Source organism: Salvelinus fontinalis, chromosome 14, assembly GCF_029448725.1.
Source record: "Salvelinus fontinalis isolate EN_2023a chromosome 14, ASM2944872v1, whole genome shotgun sequence".
NCBI classification, from domain to species: domain Eukaryota; kingdom Metazoa; phylum Chordata; class Actinopteri; order Salmoniformes; family Salmonidae; genus Salvelinus; species Salvelinus fontinalis.
In genome coordinates, this window is record NC_074678.1 from 22763184 (window position 1) to 22785639 (window position 22456).

Consider the following 22456-nt stretch of genomic DNA (forward strand, 5'->3'; position numbering starts at 1 on the left):
GTTGAGGATCAGCGGGGTGGAGATGTTACCTACCCTCACCACCTGGGGGCGGCCCGTCAGGAATTCCAGTACCCAGTTGCACAGGGCGGGGTCGAGACCCAGGGTCTCGAGCTTGGTGACGAGTTTGGAAGGTACTATGGTGTTAAATGCTGAGCTGTAGTCGATGAACAGCATTCTCACATAGGTATTCCTCTTGTCCAGATGGGTTTGGGCAGTGTGCAGTGTGGTTGCGATTGCGTCGTCTGTGGACCTATTGGGGTGGTAAGCAAATTGGAGTGGGTCGAGGGTGTCAGGTATGGTGGAGGTGATATGGTCCTTGACTAGTCTCTCAAAGCACTTCATGATGACGGAAGTTAGTGCTACGGGGCGGTAGTCGTTTAGCTCAGTTACCTTAGCTTTCTTGGGAACAGGAACAATGGTGGCCCTCTTGAAGCATGTGGGAACAGCAGACTGGGATAAGGATTGATTGAATATGTCCGTAAACACACCAGCCAGCTGGTCTGAGGACGCGGCTGGGGATGCCGTCTGGGCCTGCAGCCTTGCGAGGGTTAACACGTTTAAATGTTCTACTCACATCGGCTGCAGTGAAGGAGAGTCCGCAGGTTTTGGTAGCGGGCCGTGTCAGTGGCACTGTATTGTCCTCAAAGTGAGCAAAGAAGTTGTTTAGTCTGTCTGGGAGCAAGACATCCTGGTCCGCGACGGGGCTCGTTTTCTTTTTGTAATCCGTGATATATTGTGACCCTGCCACATACCTCTTGTGTCTGAGCCGTTGAATTGCGACTCTACTTTGTCTCTATACTGACGCTTAGCTAGTTTGATTGCCTTGCGGAGGGAATAGCTACACTGTTTGTATTCGGTCATGTTTCCGGTCACCTTGCCCTGGTTAAAAGCAGTGGTTCGCGGTTTCAGTTTCATGTGAATGCTGCCATCAATCCACGGTTTCTGGTTGGGGAATGTTTTAATAGTTGCTGTGGGTACGACATCGCCAATGCACTTGCTAATGAACTCGCTCACCGAATCAGCATATTCGTCAATGTTGTTGTTTGACGCAATGCGGAACATATCACAATCCACGTGATCGAAGCAATCTTGAAGCGTGGAATCAGATTGGTCGGACCAACGTTGAACATACCTGAGAGCGGGAGCTTCCTGTTTTAGTTTCTGTCTATAGGCTGGATGCAACAAAATGGAGGCGTGGTCAGCTTTTCCCGAAAGGAGGGCGGGGGAGGGCCTTATATGCGTTGTGGAAGTTAGAATAACAATGATCCAGGGCTTTACCAGCCCTGGTAGCACAATCGATATGCTGATAGAGTTCAGGGAGTCTTGTTTTCAGATTAGCCTTGTTAAAATCCCCAGCTACAATGAATGGAGCCTCATAATATGTGGTTTCCAGTTTACGTAAGAGTCAAATAAAGTTTGTTCATGGCCATCGATGTGTCTACTTGGGGGGGAATATATGCGGCTGTGATTATAATCGAAGAGAATTCTCTTGGTAGATAATGCGGTCGACATTTGATTGTGAGGAATTCTAAGTCAGGTAAACAGAAGGACTTGAGTTCCTGTATGTTGTTATGATCACACCACGTCTCGTTAATCGTAAGGCATACCCCCCTGCCCCTCTTCTTACCAGAAATATGTTTGTTTCTGTCGGCGCAATGCGTGAAGTAACCAGCTGGCTGTATCGACTCCGATAGCGTGTCTCGAGTGAGCCATGTTTCCATGAAGCAAAGAACGTTACAGTTTCTTATGTCTCTCTGGAATGCTACCCTTACTCGGATTTCATCAACCTTGTTGTCAAGAGACTGGACATTGGCGAGTAGTATGCTCGGGAGCGGTGTGCCCGTCTCCCGCCTGACCGCTTCGTCTGCCCCTTTTACGGCGTCGTTGTATTGGTTCGCCGGCAGGGATCCGATCCATTGTCCTGTGTGGTGGGTAAAACACAGGATACGCTTCGGGAAAGTCATATTCCTGGTCGTAATGATGGTGAGTTGACGTTGATATAATATCCAGTAGTTCCTCCCGACTGTATGTAATAAAACCTAAGATTACCTGGGGTACCAATGTAATAAATAACACGTAAAAAAACAAAATACTGCATAGTTTCCTAGGAACGCGAAGCGAGGCGGCCATCTCTGTCGGCGCCGGAAGTAACAGTCCATATATAACGGTCCATTAGAAGAAAACAACCCCAGAGGATCTTATGTAAGTGTGCTGTTTGGCAGTAGTCCTGCTGTTGTCATTACTATGCACAAGCATTCATCCCAGGTGTTGTCTCCCTGAGTGTCTGTCCTACTGATGTGGTTTCATGTTTGATTTTATGTATTTTATACTGTATGTCTTAATACCACGCGACATTTTCCTAAACCAACGACAACCACTTGTCCTTAGTAGGGAGAGGGAGACGTAGTGGGGAGAAGAAGTATTTGATACACTGCCGATTTTGCAGGTTTTCCTACTTACAAAGCATGTAGAGGTCTGTAATTTGTATCATAGGTACACTTCAACTGTGAGAGACGGAATCTAAAACAAAAATCCAGAAAATCTCTTACTTACCTAGCCAATCAAATACTTACCTAGCCAACAGCACTCCGACCTAGAGCCCCCCCCCCCCCCCCCCCGCTGTCTCTGTCTGTCTCACTCTGTCTCTCTCTCTCTCTCTCTCTCTCTCTCTCTCTGTGTGTCCCTCTGCCTCTCTCTCCCTCTGTCTTTTTGATGGTATTATTGACCAAACTTTTTCTTCCCCATGCACTTTTTTGTAGGGCCATATAAAATGTTGAGTAGACGTGAGGAGGACATTCTTTGGTAAATAAAGAGCCTTTTGTACTCTTTCTCCTGGCTTTACCATGGTAGTCTAGTCCAATGTACAAGACACTGAGTTATTTAGGACATGGGTTCTCAGACTTTTTGGGGCCGTGATAGCAAATTCCACCTCATAATCAGAACACAACATTTTCTTCCCCAGGTACTTTTTTGAAATAGGGCAACATGAAATGAAATGTTGATTAGACGTGAGGAGGACATTCATTGGTACATTTTTGCTTTGTGTGTGTGTGTCTCTCTCTCTCTGTAGGGTGTAGAAGTATTGAAGAGCTCACCATGGAGAGGGCCCATACGGCTGTGGAGGGGGTGTTTGACACCCTCAGAGAGTTGAGCCACACCCGAGACCACCTCAAACAGCTCAACTCCGTCTACACAGCCAGCGATGGAGTACACCAGGTCAGTCGTTCACTAACATACCTCAACAACGTCATTGGTATTAGGGAACCCAGTCCCTCTCCAACACACCTCCACAGCATCCTCCAGAACACATTACTATTTCCTAGTATCGAGTTTCTGTCCACGTTACTGTCCACGCCTATCTACTTTTGTCTATTCAACTGTTCAACTATAGATAAAGGTTCTGCTCATACGTACGTATTGTATCTCCATAGATCTCAGGCAGTTATTCTCCACTTTCTCCTCCCCTCTTTCACAGACACCCTAGTGGCAATGACATTGACGTCAGTCCCAGATAGAATAGAAGACTTTGACTTCTGCTCTTCCTTTCTCCCTCTCATCCCAGTCTTGCGTCAGAGCCACAGTCTTCTGAATGAATCTCTCACATCATTGTGTGTCAGAGTGGCGCATTTTTCTTATGTAGCACACACAGTCTTCCTCCTCTTTAGAGTGAGTTAGTGTGTGTTTGGAGGAGGGCACTGCAGGCAGGCACCTGTGAATGGCTTGGCTTTATCCTCGGCTTTCAGTAGGAAAAACAACAATGATTAATGTTATGAGAATTAAGTTCTCATATTCTTTAACCAATTCAATTAAATTACTCAGTCTGCTATATCAGGATTTGTAGGATACTGATAGAAATAAAAACAGACAGAGGCCCAGTCTACAATAGTCAAATGTTTATTTACGGGAACGTTCTGCCTATCATTTCCTGTACATTGGTCTATATACCTCACATTTCATCATAAATGTCCCTCCTCCTCTCAGAAACAATGACAATATAGTTCACAAGTCTTCTTCTCATACATTGTCTGCCACCTGTTATACAATCTACTACAAGCCCAAGGTCTCTCCCCTCCCTGGGTGGGGACAGAATGTCCTGTAAGGAACACAGTAGTAGAGCTTGTCTGTCGATAGCTCCTCTTATCTCATACATTGTCTCACACTTGCACCCTGCTTACAAACTAAAAAGGAACAAAAAGTCCTTGTCCTAATTCTGACTAAAACTACACACATCAGATTTATAGAAGTAGGATTCTAATACATTTCATACAATCATACAATGACAGGGTAGTTTTAGTTATAGTTCTACGTTAAATGTATACATCATTTAGTCATTATTCATGAAAATCCCATAACAATAAACAACACAAAAGAATAGCCAGATCGTACCACTTCCACTGTCCTGAGCCTCTACTGTGATCTGAGAGCTGATGAGGAAGGCATTGTGTTGACAGGGAACTGAATGATTAGATGTGGTGAATGGGTTCAATTCAAGGGGCTTCATTGGCATGGGAAACATATGTTAACATTGCCAAAGCAAGTAAAGTAGATAATATACAAAAGTGAAATAAACAATATAAAGGAACAGTAAACATTACACTCACAGAAGTTCCAAAGGAATAAAGACATTACAAATGTCATATTATGTATATATACAGTGTTGTAACAATGTGCAAATAGTTAAAGTACAAAAGGTAAAATAAATCAACCTAAATATGGGTTGTATTTACAGTGGTGTTTGTTCTTCACTGGTTGACCTTTTCTTGTGGCAACAGGTCACAAATATTGCTGCTGTGATGGCACACTGTGGTATTTCACCCAGTAGATATGGGAGTTTATCAAAATCGGATTTGTTTTCTAATTCTTTGTGAATCTGTGTAATCTGAGAGAAATATGTGTCTCTAATATGGTCATACATTGGGCAGGAGGTTAGGAAGTGCAGCTCAGTTTCCACCTCATTTTGTGGGCAGTGTTCTCTTGAGAGCCAGGTCTGCCTACGGCAGCCTTTCTCAATAGCAAGGCTATGCTCACTGAGTCTGTACATAGTCAAAGCTTTCCTTAAGTTTGGGTCAGTCACAGTGGACAGGTATTCTGCTACTGGGTACTCTCTTTTTAGGGCCAAATAGCATTTTAGTTTGCTGTTTGTTTGTTAATTACTAATTACACATTGAAAATAATTATCTTTTTGTTTTCTCATGATTTGGTTGGGTCTAATTGTGTTGCTGTCCTGGGGCTCTGTGGGGTCTGTTTGTGTTTGTGAACAGAGCCCCAGGACCAGCTTGCTTAGGGGACTCTTCTCCAGGTTTATCTCTCTGTAGGTGATGGCTTTGTTATGGAAGGTTTGGGAATCGCTTCCTTTTAGGTGGTTGTAGAATTTAACAGCTCTTTTCTAGATTTTGATAATTAGTGGGTATCGGCCTAATTCTGCTCTCCATGTATTATTTGGTGTTTTACATTGTACACTAAGGATATTTTTGCTAAATTCTGCATGTAGATTCTCAATTTGGTCTTTGTTCCTATTTTGTGAATTCTTGGTTGGTGAGCAGACCCCAGACCTCACAACCATGAAGGTAACTAATTCAAGTGTTTTTTGCCAGATCCTAATTGGTATGTCGAATTTTATGTTCCTCTTGATGGCATAGAATGCCCTTCTTGCCTTGTCTCTCAAATCGTTCACAGCTTTGTGGAAGTTACCTGTAGCGCTGATGTTTAGTCCAAGGTATGTATAGTTTTTTGTGTGCTCTAGGGCAACGGTGTCTAGATGGAATTTGTATTTGTGGTCCTGGCGACTGGACCTTTTTTGGAGCACCATTATTTTGGCCTTACTGAGATTTACTGTCAGTGCCCAAGTCTGGCAGAATCTGTGCAGAAGATCTAAGTGCTACTGTAGGCCCTCCTTGTTTGGTGATCGAAGCACCAGATCATCAGCAAACAGTAGACATTTGACTTCAGATTCTAGTAGGGTGAGGCCGAGTGCTGCAGACTGTTCTAGTGCCCTCGCCAATTTGTTGATATATATGTTGAAGAGAGTGGGGCTTAAGCTGCATCCCTGTCTCACCCCACGGCCCTGTGGAAAGAAATGTGTGTGTTTTTTGCCAATTTTAACCGCACACTTGTTGTTTGTGTAAATGGATTTTATGGATTTTAACACCACTTTCCATCAATTTGTATAGCAGACCCTCATGCCATATTGAGTCGAAGGCTTTTAGGAAATCAACAAAGCATGAGAAGACTTTGCCTTTGTTTTGGTCTGTTTGTTTGTCAATTAGGGTGTGCAGGGTGAATACGTGATATGTCGTACGATCATTTGTTAAAAAGCCAATTTGACAATTGCTCAGTACATTGTTTTCACTGAGGAAATGTACGAGTCTGCTGTTAATGATAATGCAGGGTTGCTGTTGACGCAAAGCATACAGTAGTTATTGGGGTCAAATTTGTCTCCACTTTTGTGGAGTCCTTGGTTCCACATATTGGGGAAGATTCCAGAGCTGAGGTGGATGTTAAAAAAAAATTGTATAGCCAATTGGAATTTGTTGTCTGTATATTTTATTATTTCATTGAGGATACCATCAACATCACATGCCTTTTTGGGTTTGAGGGTTTTTATTTTGTCCTGTAGTTCATTCAAGGTAATTGGAGAATCCAGTGGGTTCTGGTAGTCTTTAATAGTTGATTCTAAGATTTTGTATTTGATCATGTATACGTTTTTGCTGTTTGTTCTTTGTTTTAGAGCCAAAAACATTGGAGAAGTGGTTCACCTACACATCTCTATTTTGGATAGACAATTGTTGTTGTTGTTGTTTGTTTAGTGTTTTCCCAGAAGTGGTTAGAATTTATGGATTCTTCAATTACATTGAGCTGATTTCTGACGTGCTGTTTTTTCTTTTTCTGTAGTGTATTTTTGTATTGTATTAGTGAATCACCATAGTGAAGGCGTAGACTCAGGTTTTCTGGGTCTCTATGTTTTTGGTTGGACAGGTTTCTCAATTTCTTTCTTAGGTTTTTGCATTCCTCATCAAACCATTTGTCATTGTTGTTCATCTTCTTCAGGTTTTCTGTTTCAATTTTTTAGATTTGATAGGGAAGCTGAGAGGTCAAATATACTGTTAAGATTGTCAACTGCCAAGTTTACACCTTCCCTGTTGCAGTGGAACATTTTGTCCAGGAAGTTGTCTAAAATGGATGGAATTTGTTGTTGCCTAATAGTTTTTTGGTAGGTTTCCACACTACATTCCTTCCATCTATAGCATTTCTTAATATTACTCAGTTCCTTTGGCTTTGATGCCTCATGATTGAGTATTGCTCTGCTGAAGTAGACTGTGATTTTGCTGTGATCTGATAGGGGTGTCAGGGGGCTGACTTTTGAACCCTCTGAGAGACTCTGGGTTGAGGTCAGTGGTAAAGTAGTCTGCAGTACTACTGCCAAGAGATGAGCTATAGGTGTACCTACCATAGAAGTACCCTCGAAGCCTACCATTGACTATGTACATACCCAGCGTGCGACAGAGCTGCAGGAGTTCTGACCCGTTTTTGTTGGTTATGTTGTCATAGTTGTGCCTAGAGGGGCATATGGGGGAGGGAATGCTGTCACCTACAGGCGGGTGTTTGTCCCCTTGTGTGCTGAGGGTGTCAGGTTCTTGTCCGGTTCTGGCATTTAGGTTGCCACAGACTAGAACATGTCCCTGGGCCTGGAAATGATTGATTTCCCCCTCCAGGATGGAGAAGCTGTCTTCATTAAAGTATGGTAACTCTAGTGGGGGGATATAGGTAGCACACAGGAGCACATTTTTCTCTGTTAAAAATAATTTCCTTTTGTATTTCTTGCCAAATGTAAAATGTTCCTGTTTTGATTAATTTAATGGAGTGAGTTAGGTCTGCTCTATACCAAATTAGCATACCCCCCGAGTCCCTTCCCTGTTTCACACCTGGTAGTTTGGTGGATGGGACTACCAGCTCTCTGTAACCTAGAGGGCAACCAGTGGGTCCGTCTCCTCTATACCATGTTTCTTGTAGGATGACAATGTCTGTATTTCCGATTTCTTTGATGAAGTCCAGGTTCCTGCTCTTTAGGCCAAAGGCAGATGACCTCAGGTCTTTGATATTCCAGGATGAGATAGTGAAGGCTTTGTGTTCCATAAAGTGTCTAATGTTGTTATTTGTGTGGTTTGGCCTCAGGCCAGTAAGTGTGAGCAGAGCCTGCTGAGCATCTGGTACATGCCATCGGCTTGGGCTAGTGTAAGAGCGGGGGTTGGGTCTGCTTGCCTGCTCACGGCCTGGGCTTATGTGTGACTTCCATGTTGAGGCCCTCTTTGCGGGGGTGGGGTGCATGGGGAGGGCAGGAGGGGCATAGGTCTGATCTGAGGGGGCCTAAATGTGGTGTGGGCATGGTTGATTGGTTGGGGTGGGGTTGTGGATATGGCCGATGGTGTTGTGGTCTGGATGTTGGTCCTCTCGCCGTGGGTCCTCTATGTGTAGGTCTGGGGAGGGGGGGTCCCGCAGGTCTGGGAGAGTGTCTCGCTGGTCTGGGCGGGGTGTCTATTGATCTGCTGCTCCTGTGTGAGGTGTTGGGGCTGCGTTTGAGAGCGATGTCCTTTAGGGTCCGGGCTAAGGTGGGTACTTCTGCCTTGTATAGGTGGACCTGGTCATAGAGGCTGTTCAAGTCCAGGGTGGAGTGGTGGGCCAGGTAAACATTTGGTTTTGAGGCACAGTCACGGGAAATAATTGCGTTTACCCGCTGTATGGTAGCAGGGTGGAAGTCTTTTCGTGGTAGCAGGGTGGATATAACCACGTGTACATTGGGGAAAGTAGAAGAAGATTTTTCAATCACTCCCTTGAGTGCTGTGGCCACCCTTTCCTGCTGTGCTTTCCTGCTGTGTATTATGTGCCTAGGTGAACCTAGTTGGTTCTCAGACAGAAGGCCTAGGGCGCGCTGGGTGTTTGGACACCAGAGTTTAGACACACTGTGTTTGGGAAAAAGGTTTTCTTCCCATTTGAGTCCATAAGGAGTACTCTGCGGGGGATGCCACCTCTCTAGTAGGTTGTTCCCTGTCACACGCCATCCCTCTCACCCTCTCCTCCAGCAGTCTGATCCTCTCCTCTAGTGCTCTGTTTTTCTCTTGCTCTTGCTCCTGTTGAAGTTGTCTCACCACAGTCCAGAGTGCAGATATGTCTCTCTCCACCTCCAGCTCTCCGGGTCTGGTTAAGGGGGTGTTGTTGTGCTGGACTATTGTCCGGGTCTGTGCTGACTGGAGCGTAATCACCTGCTGTTCCAGCTCCACCTTTCTTACCTCCAGCTGGATAAATGTATCCTTCATTTCAATGAGGGAGAAGTACTCTGTGCTGGGAGGTTGACTTTCCGCTTGGAGTTGCTCGTCTGTGGGGTTATATAATGAAGAGGTCTGGTCTGACCCGCTCGGGGTGGGGGTATCTTTCTCAAGGGGGAGCTTCTCCTGCTGAGCTAATTCTTTGATTAGGTGAAAGTCCAGCTGAAACTGTTTGGGGTTGCCCTGTACCAATACTGTTCCAGACTTATTGAGATTTATATTAGCTGACCCAGAGTCCTCGTTGTCAAGTATCCTGAGTTTCCACCCCTCGGTAACACCCCCCTCTTAACAGAGGGGTTGTGTGCTAATATAGCACTGTGCCATGCCAGGGGATGGTCTGGTTAATATAGCACTGTGCCATGCCAGGGGATGGTCTGGTTAATATAGCACTGTGCCATGCCAGGGGATGGTCTGGTTAATATAGCACTGTGCCATGCCAGGGGATGGTCTGGTTAATATAGCACTGTGCCATGCCAGGGGATGGTCTGGTTAATATAGCACTGTGCCATGCCAGGGGATGGTCTGGTTAATATAGCACTGTGCCATGCCAGGGGATGGTCTGGTTAATATAGCACTGTGCCATGCCAGGGGATGGTCTGGTTAATATAGCACTGTGCCATGCCAGGGGATGGTCTGGTTAATATAGCACTGTGCCATGCCAGGGGATGGTCTGGTTAATATAGCACTGTGCCATGCCAGGGGGTGGTCTGGTTAATATAGCACTGTGCCATGCCAGGGGATGGTCTGGTTAATATAGCACTGTGCCATGCCAGGGGGTGGTTTGTGTGGAAGATAAGATTGCTGATGTTCCCATTTTTAAAATAGTCAGCAAAAGGTGTCTTGATTTTCCATTAGGAGCTTCATTTTGTAATATTTTCTTGCCTTATCATTCTTTACATACACAGGGTACTGTATTTGAATTACCTCTGAACAGCGGGAGGCAGCTTCTAAGGCCTCTCCATTTGGTTGAAGTAGACTGTTCGACTCTCCTGCCATTGTTGGGCTAAAGGGCTTTGACACCTCTCACTTGATACGTCAGTGCTAATTGAAGTTCTATCAAGCTTGGCAGCCTTAATTTAGCATTCAGTCCTTATAAAGTAAAGTAATGTATTTTTCTTCTTGGCTTTTGGAAATAAAATATAGCTTCAGACTAAACATTACTCACTCAGTTCCAGGTTGGATGGTGTTTTCAGCATTCTGTTGTTTTCCAGAGCATTTGCTGTATAGCGTTGGAATAATAATCTTTGGTAGTTGTAAGCCTTCCAGGTGATTCCGTAATTCCGTCCAAAATCAGGTTGTAGGTTTTGAGTTTTGATTTGGAGCGAAGGTTATGTTGTAGAGAGTTGCATCCTGTATATGTCCGTGACAAAAAAAATCTAAGTTTATCTAACTCTAAATCTCTAAATTCTTTAAGAACATGCTGAAAAATTAATGAGCTCATTTGCTCATTACCTCTCCTCTCTCTCACTCTAGATAACCCTGTCCTTAACTGTCAGAGTTATTGTCTAGAGTGAATGATGTGACATAATGATACCTCTCTTCTGAAAGGAAAACCATTGCCCAAGTAATTTAACAGAGTGCTACTGTGTAAAAGGCAAGGCATGTGAAGATTGCTGTTGAAAAGAGGTGGAAAGTAGTAGTAGTGGGAAACTGTTTGGGGCACAATGGAAAGGGAAAGGGAGAATCATGACCTTGGTATGCTGGGGTTTTCAACTGGCTCTCTTTCTCTCACACATGTTGTTATGACCTGGACCCAGTTTTCAAAAATTGGATTTTGCCTCTATACATTTAATCGGATAGGATTAAATGCATAGAGCAGCGATTCTTAAAGTATGGACCTGTTAATGGTAGGTCGCGACGTAAATGTATAATTATTTCATGAATTACTGGAATTGATTTGGCCAAGTGCAACTGCGCTCTCTGTTCAGTGCGCTCTCTGCTTGGCAGCGGTCCCTGCCCAGTTTGGCAGCTGCGCGAGTGGGAGAGGGAGATGCCCGTGTGCTTCGCGGTTTACCAGATCTTTTTTTCTGCAGTTTTCCAAGAAGATTACTCCACGACACACACGCTGCAGCGCTGTCGTTCAAGCCACTGACTTGTTATTCCCACTCTCCATCGCTCACCGCTGCCAGAAATGGACTCATGCTAGCCACAAGTTCTGACTGAGCTCAATCGTCATGAAACGCAAATACAGTGATGACTTTCTGTCTCTTTCATACAAACTTTGAGAAATAACGAGGAGCGCCCACAATGTGTTTTGCGTGGGGAAGTGCTTAGTAATGAGTCTCTCAAAACGAAACAAATGAAAACGACACGTCCTGACCAAACATCCACAGCATGATGTAAACCCAGAGAGTTCTTTCAGAACAGGGCGGAATGCTTCAGGAAACTGCTTCGACAGTGGAAAAGTAAGTCAGCTAGCAAGGCATTGTTGTCATTTTATAACAGGCGAGGATGAGCAGAAATAAGAGAGTACTATCTCTCATAGTAATAGATGTGAGTTTATCTTTCAAACAATCCCCTGGCCTTGTAACGTTACACAGCTAATAGCTAACGTTAGCCAAAGCAAGCTAGTAGGTACTGATAGTACAACCCTAAGAAACAGTACAGATGAAGATTAAAAATTATCAGGCCTACTGTACATTTTACTGCAGAAATTATTTTTGGAACTGTTGCTGTTACAATTATTAATTTTTATTCTGAACTGGAATAAACTGATTGAAGCAAGATGCTTTTTGAGACAAACACACAGTTCTGGGTTGCTCATCTGCAGCAGGAAGCGGTCTCCTGCCTGACTGAGAAAGCAGTAGATGTTCTGATCCAGTTTGGCACCACATACCTATGCGAGTCAGGGTTGTCAAGTACAGAAACAGTGTCAATGCTGAGCATGACCAGTGTTGCACTGTGAAAAACTGAGCCCAGAATAGACATGCTTGTTGAAAACTTCAACCAGCCACACAGCTCTCATTAGGACTGTGTGTGTGTGTTCTGGTCTACATCTGTGTGATGTGATCAATCAGTTTATTCCAGTTCAGAATAAAAAAATATGTATTTTAACAGCAACAGTTCCAACCTAGACTGTCTATCAACAATAATGTATACAGTAAGTAGGCCTGACTGTTTTGATCTGTACTGTTACTTAGGGTTGCACGATCAAAAAGCCTGTGTGTGTGTGTGTTCAGTTATACATCTGTGTGATGTGATCAATCCATTTATTCAAGTTCAGAATGAAATGATGTATTGTATTTTAACAGCAACAGTTCCAACCTAGACAGGCGTGTAGGAGTGTTTTTAATGGGGAAAAATAAACATGAAAATATATTTATGGGTGTCTCATTGTTATTTGTTTTTCGCCTATATTGCATTTGTTTTAGGCATAAGTGCATTGAAATGTACCGATATTTACGTATAGTTGCATATTTTCCTAAGCATGGGTCACAGGAAAAGACAGAATTTCTTATTTGGGTCCAGGCTGAAAAAGTTTAAGAACCCTTGACATAGAGAAATAGAATGAATAGAACGGGAGTCACCATTAAAGGAAATCATTTGTCCATTCTATTCATTCTATTTCTATGTATTTAATCCTATTCGATAGGCGAAATCCAGATAGATAACTTTTAAAAATGAAAACGGGGCCCTGTAGATGTTAGCATGTCTCTCTGAATGTCTCCTACTTTCACTCTTATTTTCCCCTCACCTTACAATATGCTGCTTAAGATGTCTGATAATTGCATGTATTTATAGACTATTTAATGATGTAGGTTTAATGATGTATATTTCATGACATGTTCCATGACATATATTGCAATCCAATCTACCATCAATACATTTCCTCTGACTGTACCTTCCCCCAGCCACAGCTCACAAAGAGTTGGATATACAGTATTATCATGTTTATTTCAGGGTAGTAAAAATTACAACCCCATCTATTATCTGCATTCTAGTTCTCTATTTCTGCCTGGCCCCAAACAGTGGCAAAGCCTCTGCATAATAGCTGTGCCCTTCGATTTTAGAGTGTGTGTGTGCGTGCACATTTTAGTATACTTGTGAGTATCAAAAGTCCTCACACAAATAGTAAACCAACTAAAATACAGAGAAGTGAGGGCATTTTTCCGGTCCTCACTTGTAAAAAGACTATTTTAGGTTTAGCGGTTAGGATTAGAATTAGGGGTTAGTGTTTAGGTTTAGGGTTAGGGTTTAAGATTAAAGTTAGGGTTAGGGCTTAAGATGAAAGTTAGGTTTAGGGCTTTAAGATTTTAAATGGCAATCAATTATTGGTCGCCAAAAAGTCTTCATAAGTATAGTAAGACAGCTGTGTGCGTGGGTGTGCTATGTGTTAGTACTCTCTCTGTTCCTGTTGAATGATGAATGAGTACAATTAAATGGATCAGAGCTTTGTATCTGTGAGTTACTGGCTTTTCTTGACAGAAACTCAAAAAATATAGAAACACTCATCACCACGTCTCTCCCCATTGAGTCGCTCTTCTAGTCAATTTGATGTCTTCAGGTCAAGATGTCTTTGTTAATGACAACCTCCTCTCGCTCTAATCTTAGAATACTCCTCACGGTCAGACAGTGAGAGGGGGGCGGCATTTTTCTTTCAGACACTTAAGAACCCAATGTTCTTTTTCCTAGAGTGTAACAGCACTATGTCAAATGTAATCACTGCGAGTAAGTAATTACAAATCTTACAATCGGTTTCTCTCTCTCTCTTTGTTCCTGTCTGTCAGTATCTCTGGCTCACTTTGTTCCTGTCTGTCAGTATCTCTGGCTCACTTTGTTCCTGTCTGTCATTATCTCTGGCTCACTTTGTTCCTGTCTGTCAGTATCTCTGGCTCACTTTGTTCCTGTCTCTCAGTATCTCTGGCTCTCTTTGTTCCTGTCTGTCAGTATCTCTGGCTCACTTTATTCCTGTCTGTCAGTATCTCTGGCTCTCTTTGTTCCTGTCTGTCAGTCTCTCTGGCTTTGTCTCTGCCTTCCTCTCTTTCTGTCCCTGTGCCTCTCTCTTTCTCTCTCTCTGTCCATGTCTCTCTGCCTGCCCCTGTCTCTCTGCCTCTCTCAATTGGGAAACATATGTTAACATTGCCAAAGCAAGTGAAGTAGATAATAGCAATTAGATAATCTCTCTCTCTGCCTGCCTCTGTCTTTCTCTCTTGCTCTCTCTCTCTCTGCCTGTCCCTGTCTCTCTCTCTGTCTATCTCTGTCTCCCCTTTCTCTCTGCCCTTCTCTCTGCCCTTCTCTCTCTCTCTCTCTCTCTGTCTCTCTGTCTCTCTGTCTCTGTGTGTGTGTGTCATAAAAACACACCAAAGAAGTGCAAGACACTAACCAGGTATGGTGTGTTTCATAGCACACACACAATGCTCAGTAACATATGCAGTGCACACAAGTATATACCTGCATTATCCATTGGAACTTGTCAGGCTGTTAATCAATTATTTCTTCCCAGAAGAGGTCAGGCACTTCACATGCTCAAGAAAAGAGAGGGGGGGGGGGGTTTAGAGCATGACTGGAATGGCTTGAAGAGGAAACATCCGTGATCTCATTACTGCTATCATGTCCATCTCAAGGTAGAGGAGTGAGTTAAGAGGGAAAATACATTGACACCGCAACAGTAGGAGACAATTCCAAGAAGACCTACCATTAACACCGCAACAGTGGGAGACAATTCCAAGAAGATCTATCAATTGAGTTTACCTACACACACACACACACACACACACTGTACTGAGAAGCCTAGAAAGGATATTTGTTTTGGTTGGAAGGTTGTAGTGGCATTGTTAGTCTTACATAAAGTAATAGTTTTCTTCCATTGCCATAGCAACCACTCTCTGAGGAGTCTGACGAGACTCTTGTCATTCTGGGGGCTAAACGGAGGAAGGTCCACCTATTCAGCAGAAAGCACTCAGCAAACTAAGTGAGACTTCTTCGCTCTCAACACCCAATACAAAGTTCTATCCATAGACTTGCAGACGGTGTTGGTTTTATTTTTTCAGGGTTTAGAGCTAATCCTAGACCAGCTTTTGGAACTTGAAGCCAGCTAGAGACTTGTTATATCAACTGATAATCCAGGTCATTCTTCATTATAAACTAGGTGGTTCGAGCCCTGAAGGCTGATTGGCTGACAGCCATGGTATATCAGACCGTATACCACGGGTATGGCAAAACATTTATTTTTACTGATCTAATTACGTTGGTAACCAGCTTATAATAGCATTAAGACACTTTGGGGATGTGTCGTGCCTAAGAACATCCCTTAGCCGTGGTATATTGGCCATATACCACACCCCCGTGCCTTATTGCTTAATTATACTGTTGTTGATAGTGTGGGTGTTTGGCGTGAATAATTTGTTATCCTCCTCTTTAGTAGGTGAGTCCCAGGGGGAATAAATATCTATTAGTAACAGGGAAATTCAATCCAAATGTCATGGGAGGCCTGGGTGATAGCAGGATGACTAAAGATGAGGCTATAAAGGACTGTTTTGTCTTGTGGGCGGATGGGGAGATGAATGAATTGGTTTGTTTGTTTCATTTGAACGCGTAGGCCAATGTGTTCAAACCTCTCTTTCTCTCTGTATGTGAATGCGTGTTTAGATGAGTTAGTCATGTGTTTACTCCCAGGTTTGTTTGTGTTTTGTTTGTTTGTGTTTGCTCACTGAGCTAACATGTATTTGCATGGGGAAGTTGAAGTGCTTAATGATGTTTTTTTTTAAATAAAATGTTGCTTTTATATAACACAGTCAGTCTCCCCAAACATGCCTAATATGGCTGAGATGGCTGTCAGCATGAGGTAGAATCACTTCATTAGATACTGATGGGGGTGAATCTGGTTGACAGGTGTCAAAGGTGTGAGGATGCCATGTTTGAGGTCAGAAGGGTGGGTCTACCTGGATATTACTGTATCACACCTGAGTCAAGCAGAGGAGGATGGAACTCTTTGCTCTATGTTGATACTGGTTGCTAGGTGTCAAGAAAATCTATCTCTTCGAGTTTTGAGAGCACAGTTTTGCGCGTGTGTGTGTATGTGTTAGCTACCCTTTCTAGAAAGACGCTAACCTCCAGAACAATGTTCCCGCAAAAACATTTTGGCACAGAACCAATTTCAGGTCTGCTGAGCGTAAACTCGAATGTTGAGAAAATTCTGTTCAACTTCCAGCGCGCGTTTACTGTGAACACTGAGGCTGTACCTACTTTTAGTTTCAGTTTTAACATTGGCAATGTAGGCTACTGTGGCTATTTGATCATAATGTAGGCCTACCAGAGTGGCCTGCCATCAAAAACAATGGAGGAAATGCATGTCATAACATTTGAACATGGAAATTGCTGTTCTATCATTCAGCCTACAGTAGCAGCCAATGGGTAGTGTTCAATGTAGGCCATTCCATGAGACTTAAAAAAAAAAAAACATGCAGGGTTTTACATTATCCTTTTTATCCACTTGTCCTTCAGACTGAAAATTTTGTGTTTGATGCAAGAAACCACTTTACAAAATAAAATGCATTATTATTCCCATACCATTACTACAGAGAATCAGACAAATTACGCTACCCTCTGTCTATTGGCTACTTAGCTTATTCAAGCCTGTCTCAAAATACATCTTTCTCTGGATTTATGGTGCTTTCAAGAAAACTGTGAACTTGGGGGAAAAAACAATGTTGAATCATGACGTCAGTGATCTTCAGGTCGGAGCTCTAGAAAGAGGCCAGAATTCCCGTCTTGAAATTTCGTTCAAAACATATTTTCCCGTGGTCTAAGGTACTGCATCGTAGTGCTAGCTGTGTCACTACAGATCCTGGTTCGATCCCAGACTGTGTCACAGCCGGCCACGACCGGGAGACCCATGAGGTGGCACACAATTGGCTCAGTGTTGTCCGGGTTAGGGGAGCGTTTGGCCAGCCAGGTTGACCTTGTCCCATCGCGCTCTAGCGACTCCTGTGGCTGGCCAGGTGCAATGAACGCTGACACGGTCGCCAGGTGTACGGTGTTTCCTCTGGCACATTTGTGCGGCTGGCTTCCGGGTTAAACAAGTATTGTCAAGAAGCAGTGCGGCTTGGCTGGGTCGCGTTTTGGATGACGCACAGCTCTCGATGGAATAAGACTGTAACTACCAATTGGATATCACAAAATTGGGGAGAAAAAGAGGTAAAATATATATAAATAATCAAATAAAATAAATCCTAGTCGGAGCTCGTTTTTTACCAGAGTTACGAGTTTCCAGTTGTTTTGAACGAGGCAGAAGTCATACTGTATTGACAGCATTGCCAACGTAGTAAATCTTTTCTGGCCCATAGTGTTGCATGTGAATGTTTATCCCTTTAAGCTTGGAAAAGAGACCCTTAAACCCAGACTTGGACCACACACCCACTCCACTGAATAGATAGCAGGCTAGTGATTGTTTTGCAACGCTTGCAGTTAGTCACTGATTCCTTCCAAAACACTCATTGTTGAATTTGCGATTTCCAACTTGTTGTGCAATGTTCATGGCCAATGAGCACCGATACTTTTTATCTCTAATTTCTCTTCATATGACAAGAATTGAAAAGGATTTGCCAGTAGATTGTCAACCTTATTCATGCTGATGACTGCTTGTCTAGCTTGCTAGCTAAGATTTTGAATGTATGATGTTGACATGATCAGTCCAATCAAAGCTACGGTAGCAATTATGTGATTTGACGTCATTTTATCTGTGGCCAATGACCTTGAGCCTTCTTGGATGGGAACTTCTAATGTAACTCTATGGCAGCACCCAAGGGGCTTGAATTATTTTAGCTCTCCCTGTAGATTTTGCAGTGACGTAGTGTCCCCATGAGTAACAGAACACTGAACCAATCACGGCGCAACTAGAGAACATTACCAACCCCTACGCTCCGTATTTTCCGCTGTAGGCCGCACCACCACAGAAAGTGAAATCTCTTGCATCTCTCTGTGGGCTGATATTTCTGCACTGCAGTCTCGGGCTACTGTGCTCCGTACCTGTGCATTTTAGAGGGAACCTTGCTCCAGACCCTTCTGAGCACTCTGCTATTTAGAGAATTCTCATAAAGCTCTGCCATACCTTAACTGTGGCTGCATTGTTAACTCGGGATATGAACTTCTCGCACATAAAAAAAATCTGGTTTACCTTGTAATCTAAAAATGGACTGCTTTATAGGCCCGGGTAGCTTCATTCAGTGAATTCCTCTCTTTATTTCTTTCACTCTTTCTTTCTCTTGTCTCTGGCTCTCTACACACAATAGCTTTGTATGGAGTTTGTCAAGTGCAATTGGAAAACATTACTGTGTTTATCCTTAGGTTTTCTTTATAACCTTCAGAATGTGAACATTGATAACTTTATTTATAATAGTATTTTTAAGGTGCCCTCCTTCATGCTCAGCACTCCAAGGTAGAACTTTTGAACTGAGTACAGTAGTGTGTTAAAGTGATAGAGTGCTTTTAGTGTGAAAGGATAGAATGAGTACAGAATAAATATATTAGCCAAATGGCTATTTAATTAAGAAACTCTTCCTCTCTGAGAAGGGTTGGTGAGTGTGTGTATATGTCTGCGTGTATGTGTGTGTTAGAGGGGGAGTGATGACATATGCAGCTTGGGAAATGTACACCTCCTGGGTGTGTATCTGTAGAGGTGTAGTGTTCTGCCAGGGTTTATTGGAATGTCGTGCCTGTCTGGAGCGGTGGGGTATTTTTTGGAGCAGGTTGGGTCATGTCACGTTGACTATCCATCCATATTCACCTAGCTAACAGCCTGCCTGGCTGACTAATACCTGGCTGCAATCAGTATATGCGCCTCACAATAATCACCACGGTAGACTAATCACACAATAACAAGGCAATTTAAAACAAAATCATCAGTACACCCACACACACATAAACACATCATACAAACACTTGTTTTCAACAATACCCTCCACAACACACTGGCTCATAACTGAAAACCAAGCTATTTTCATCCCCAGTAACAATAACCCCCTTATAAACAACTCAATACCCTCATCTCATCTGCATGGACCTTCTCAATAAGAGGCCTGCCCTACAGAGAAGCTGTTTCTAACTCTGCTTCATAGTTATTCACATCACACCATCTCTCATTCATCCAGTGATGGAGGGGACTAGAGGATCACACCATCTCTCATTCATCCAGTGATGGAGGATCACACCACTGTTGAGGGTTCTTCAAAAACAAACTTTATTCCAATAACCCAGACAGACACTACTCACCCAGATACATACCTAGCACAGAGATGTAATACACACTCCCACTCATTATATAATCCCTGTGTTATATATGGCTCACCCTCCACTTTGTTGTCACTATGGCATAACTCACAAGTACAAAATAGGACAAAGCACAAAGAGACTGGTAACTAGTGATATTTGTAGAATATGTTTTGACTGGTCCTGTTACTGTGTGTTCTCCAGGCGATGTACCGTCCGTTCCTCAGACAGGTTCTGGAGGAGATCTTCCACCCAGACAGACCTGAGTCTCCCGACATAGAACACATGTCTGGAGGCCTCACCGACATGCTCAAGACTGGCTTCAGTATGTTCATGAAGGTGAGAGACTGAACCAAACACACACACACACACACACGCAGAAGACACACACACGTGAGAGGGTTATTTATGAAAGTGTAATATTAAAGGTTACTTTCTCTGAACCATAAAACCTCTAGTAAAACTATACACACCCTCCATACAGTAAATCACCCATATAAAACTCACTGACCACGGCACAGTATAACCTTTAACCATAAAACACATGGTTACACCCTTTAGTCTGTACCACAATGTACCTTCACTGTCTAGCTCCCTGTCTTCACTGTCTAGCTACCTGTCTTCACTGTCTAGCTCCCTGTCTAGCTCACTGTCTAGCTCCCTGTCTAGCTCCCTGTCTTCACTGTCTAGCTCCCTGTCTTCACTGTCTAGCTCCCTGTCTTCACTGTCTAGCTCCCTGTCTTCACTGTCTAGCTCCCTGTCTTCACTGTCTAGCTCCCTGTCTTCACTGTCTAGCTCCCTGTCTTCACTGTCTAGCTCCCTGTCTTCACTGTCTAGGGAACAACTTTCAAAAGACCCCATCTGTAGTTCTTTAGTGTGTGTCTGTCTGTCTAGGTGTAGGTGTGTGTGTTGCTTTGTTTCTTCTCCCTCCACTCCTCTCCCATCCCCTCTCCTCACTCACTCATACACATGTACACCTGACACTTGGTTGGTGCTACAGTGCAGTGGGTTTGTGTTGCCAGATGGGGGACGGGTGTTCATATCTCTTTAAGGATGCACATGTAGATGCTGGTCTGCTGTTCTGTGTGTGTGCAGGTATAGCTAATGCACTCATACAGTACATACTGTATGTTGTATGAATACAAATGAGCACAAAGACCCATACCCATTTGACCTACCACATTGCACACACATGTTCAGTCTGACATCCACACACTTGTGTATATTGATCAATGTAAACACACACTCACACACATGCACGCGCACACACACACACAAACACTCTGACAGATAAAGGCTACCTATTGTAAGACACATGTTGAGCCAGCCCAGGCAGACAGTCCTGATGCACATGTCTGGCCATCCCGAACCAGTCCCCACCCCCCTGCAGCTTTGATTGCACGGGTATTATTTAAAGGCTGTAGTTGTGATCTCGGCGTTGCTCTCCAGCCAATAGAACACAGCCATTATCTGTAGGCCAACCAATCACACATAGCTGGCGCACCAGACCCCCTGACTCACACTCATGTACAAATCCGTGTGTGTGTCTGGAATGAGTGTTGTTTAAAGCCTTCATGCTGAATAGTCCACTCTGACCACTGCCCTCCAGCTGGGCAGTGACTCAGACCAGAGAGGGGAGAGACTGAAGGACAGCGGGGGAGAGAGACAGAGAGAAGGAGTCAGTTTATTGTGAACTGTAATCTGGCTCCACAGATTGTTTTTAGAGTTTCAGCTCACAAACCATAGCATAGCCTTTAATTATGATATGGTTAACTTGTGCGAATGAAATTACATGAGCTAATTTTTATCCCAATCCCTAACCCCTCCCTAGGTGAGCCGTCCACACCCCAGCGACCACGCGCTGCTCTTTCTCTTCCTGGTGGGAGGAGTCACTCCCTCTGAGCTCCGCCTGATCCGCGAGGTAGTCTCCGCCCACAAGCCGGGCACACAGGTGAGAGACCACGGCCGCTTGCTCTCGACTCACCTGGCAGAGCTTGCTTCGAACAAAGAACGCAAAGAGGGGGGATTTGGAGAGCGAGGGGAAAGAGGGTGAGGTGTAAATAAATCAGAGGAGATGCGAGAGTCCAGGTGCAGTTTTCGCTGCTGTGGTATGAATGTGTTTTTTAGGCTACAGCTCTCCAGGTTATGGCTCGGTGGCATTACATAACACTTTGCAAGGGTTTGTCATCAGTCTGAGTGACATCAAAAGAGGAGCCTGAGGATAAAACACAGGGAGGGGTCGACCACAAAAATCTGGGTGCTGAGTTGAAGAAAGTCAAGAGTAGCTATATATTATATAAACAGTCACTCTCTCGCACGCACGCATGCACACATACACACACACACTGAGACATATTCTCAGGTGACAGACAATGGATAGTGCAGAAAGGAAATAATGTTATATGCACACGTGTACATTCTTTGTGTGTGATGTGGTAATGCATCTGATTGTGAATTGTGTGTGTTACAACACACACTCTGACTCAACCACACACTAAACATCCGTGTGTATTGTACGTTGTGTGTACATGGTTAATGAACTGGAAGCCAGTGTACTGCAGTACAGTCTAATCCCAGGCTAGCTGTGTTAATGAAAGGCATGTATAATGGAGTTTAGAGGGAATGAAAGGCCTGAGCAGCATCAAAGGCTGATGTCATGAATACATCTCTAATCAGAACAACAGAAGAAAGAGAGAGGCTCTTACTGTAGGACCCTCATCCTGCAGCCAGCGGCCCACACACAGTCTGACCTCAACACGCACTCTGACCCCAACCCATTCAGCCTGCTCGATCTGTCTGTCTGCAGCTAGTAGTGTTCTGATAAAGGCTGGCTTCCAGGAACATATAGGTCCTCTAAGGACTTGGTCATTAATTAACCCAGATTTAAAAGCAGTCAGAAAATGGTTTTGCTTGGACTAATGAAACATATA

At 43.7% G+C, this 22456-nt stretch overlaps 1 protein-coding gene across 1 annotated transcript in view; it reads left to right on the plus strand.

Moving 5' to 3' along the window:
- The window catches only part of LOC129869628 (sec1 family domain-containing protein 2-like), a 196470-nt gene that overhangs the window by 173156 nt on the left and 858 nt on the right, over nucleotides 1-22456 (plus strand). Inside the window, exons 6-8 of the mRNA XM_055944215.1 lie at nucleotides 3071-3216; nucleotides 19731-19865; nucleotides 21358-21477. Of these exons, the coding sequence (XP_055800190.1) occupies nucleotides 3071-3216; nucleotides 19731-19865; nucleotides 21358-21477 (401 nt within the window). The remainder of the gene's footprint in view (nucleotides 1-3070; nucleotides 3217-19730; nucleotides 19866-21357; nucleotides 21478-22456) is intronic.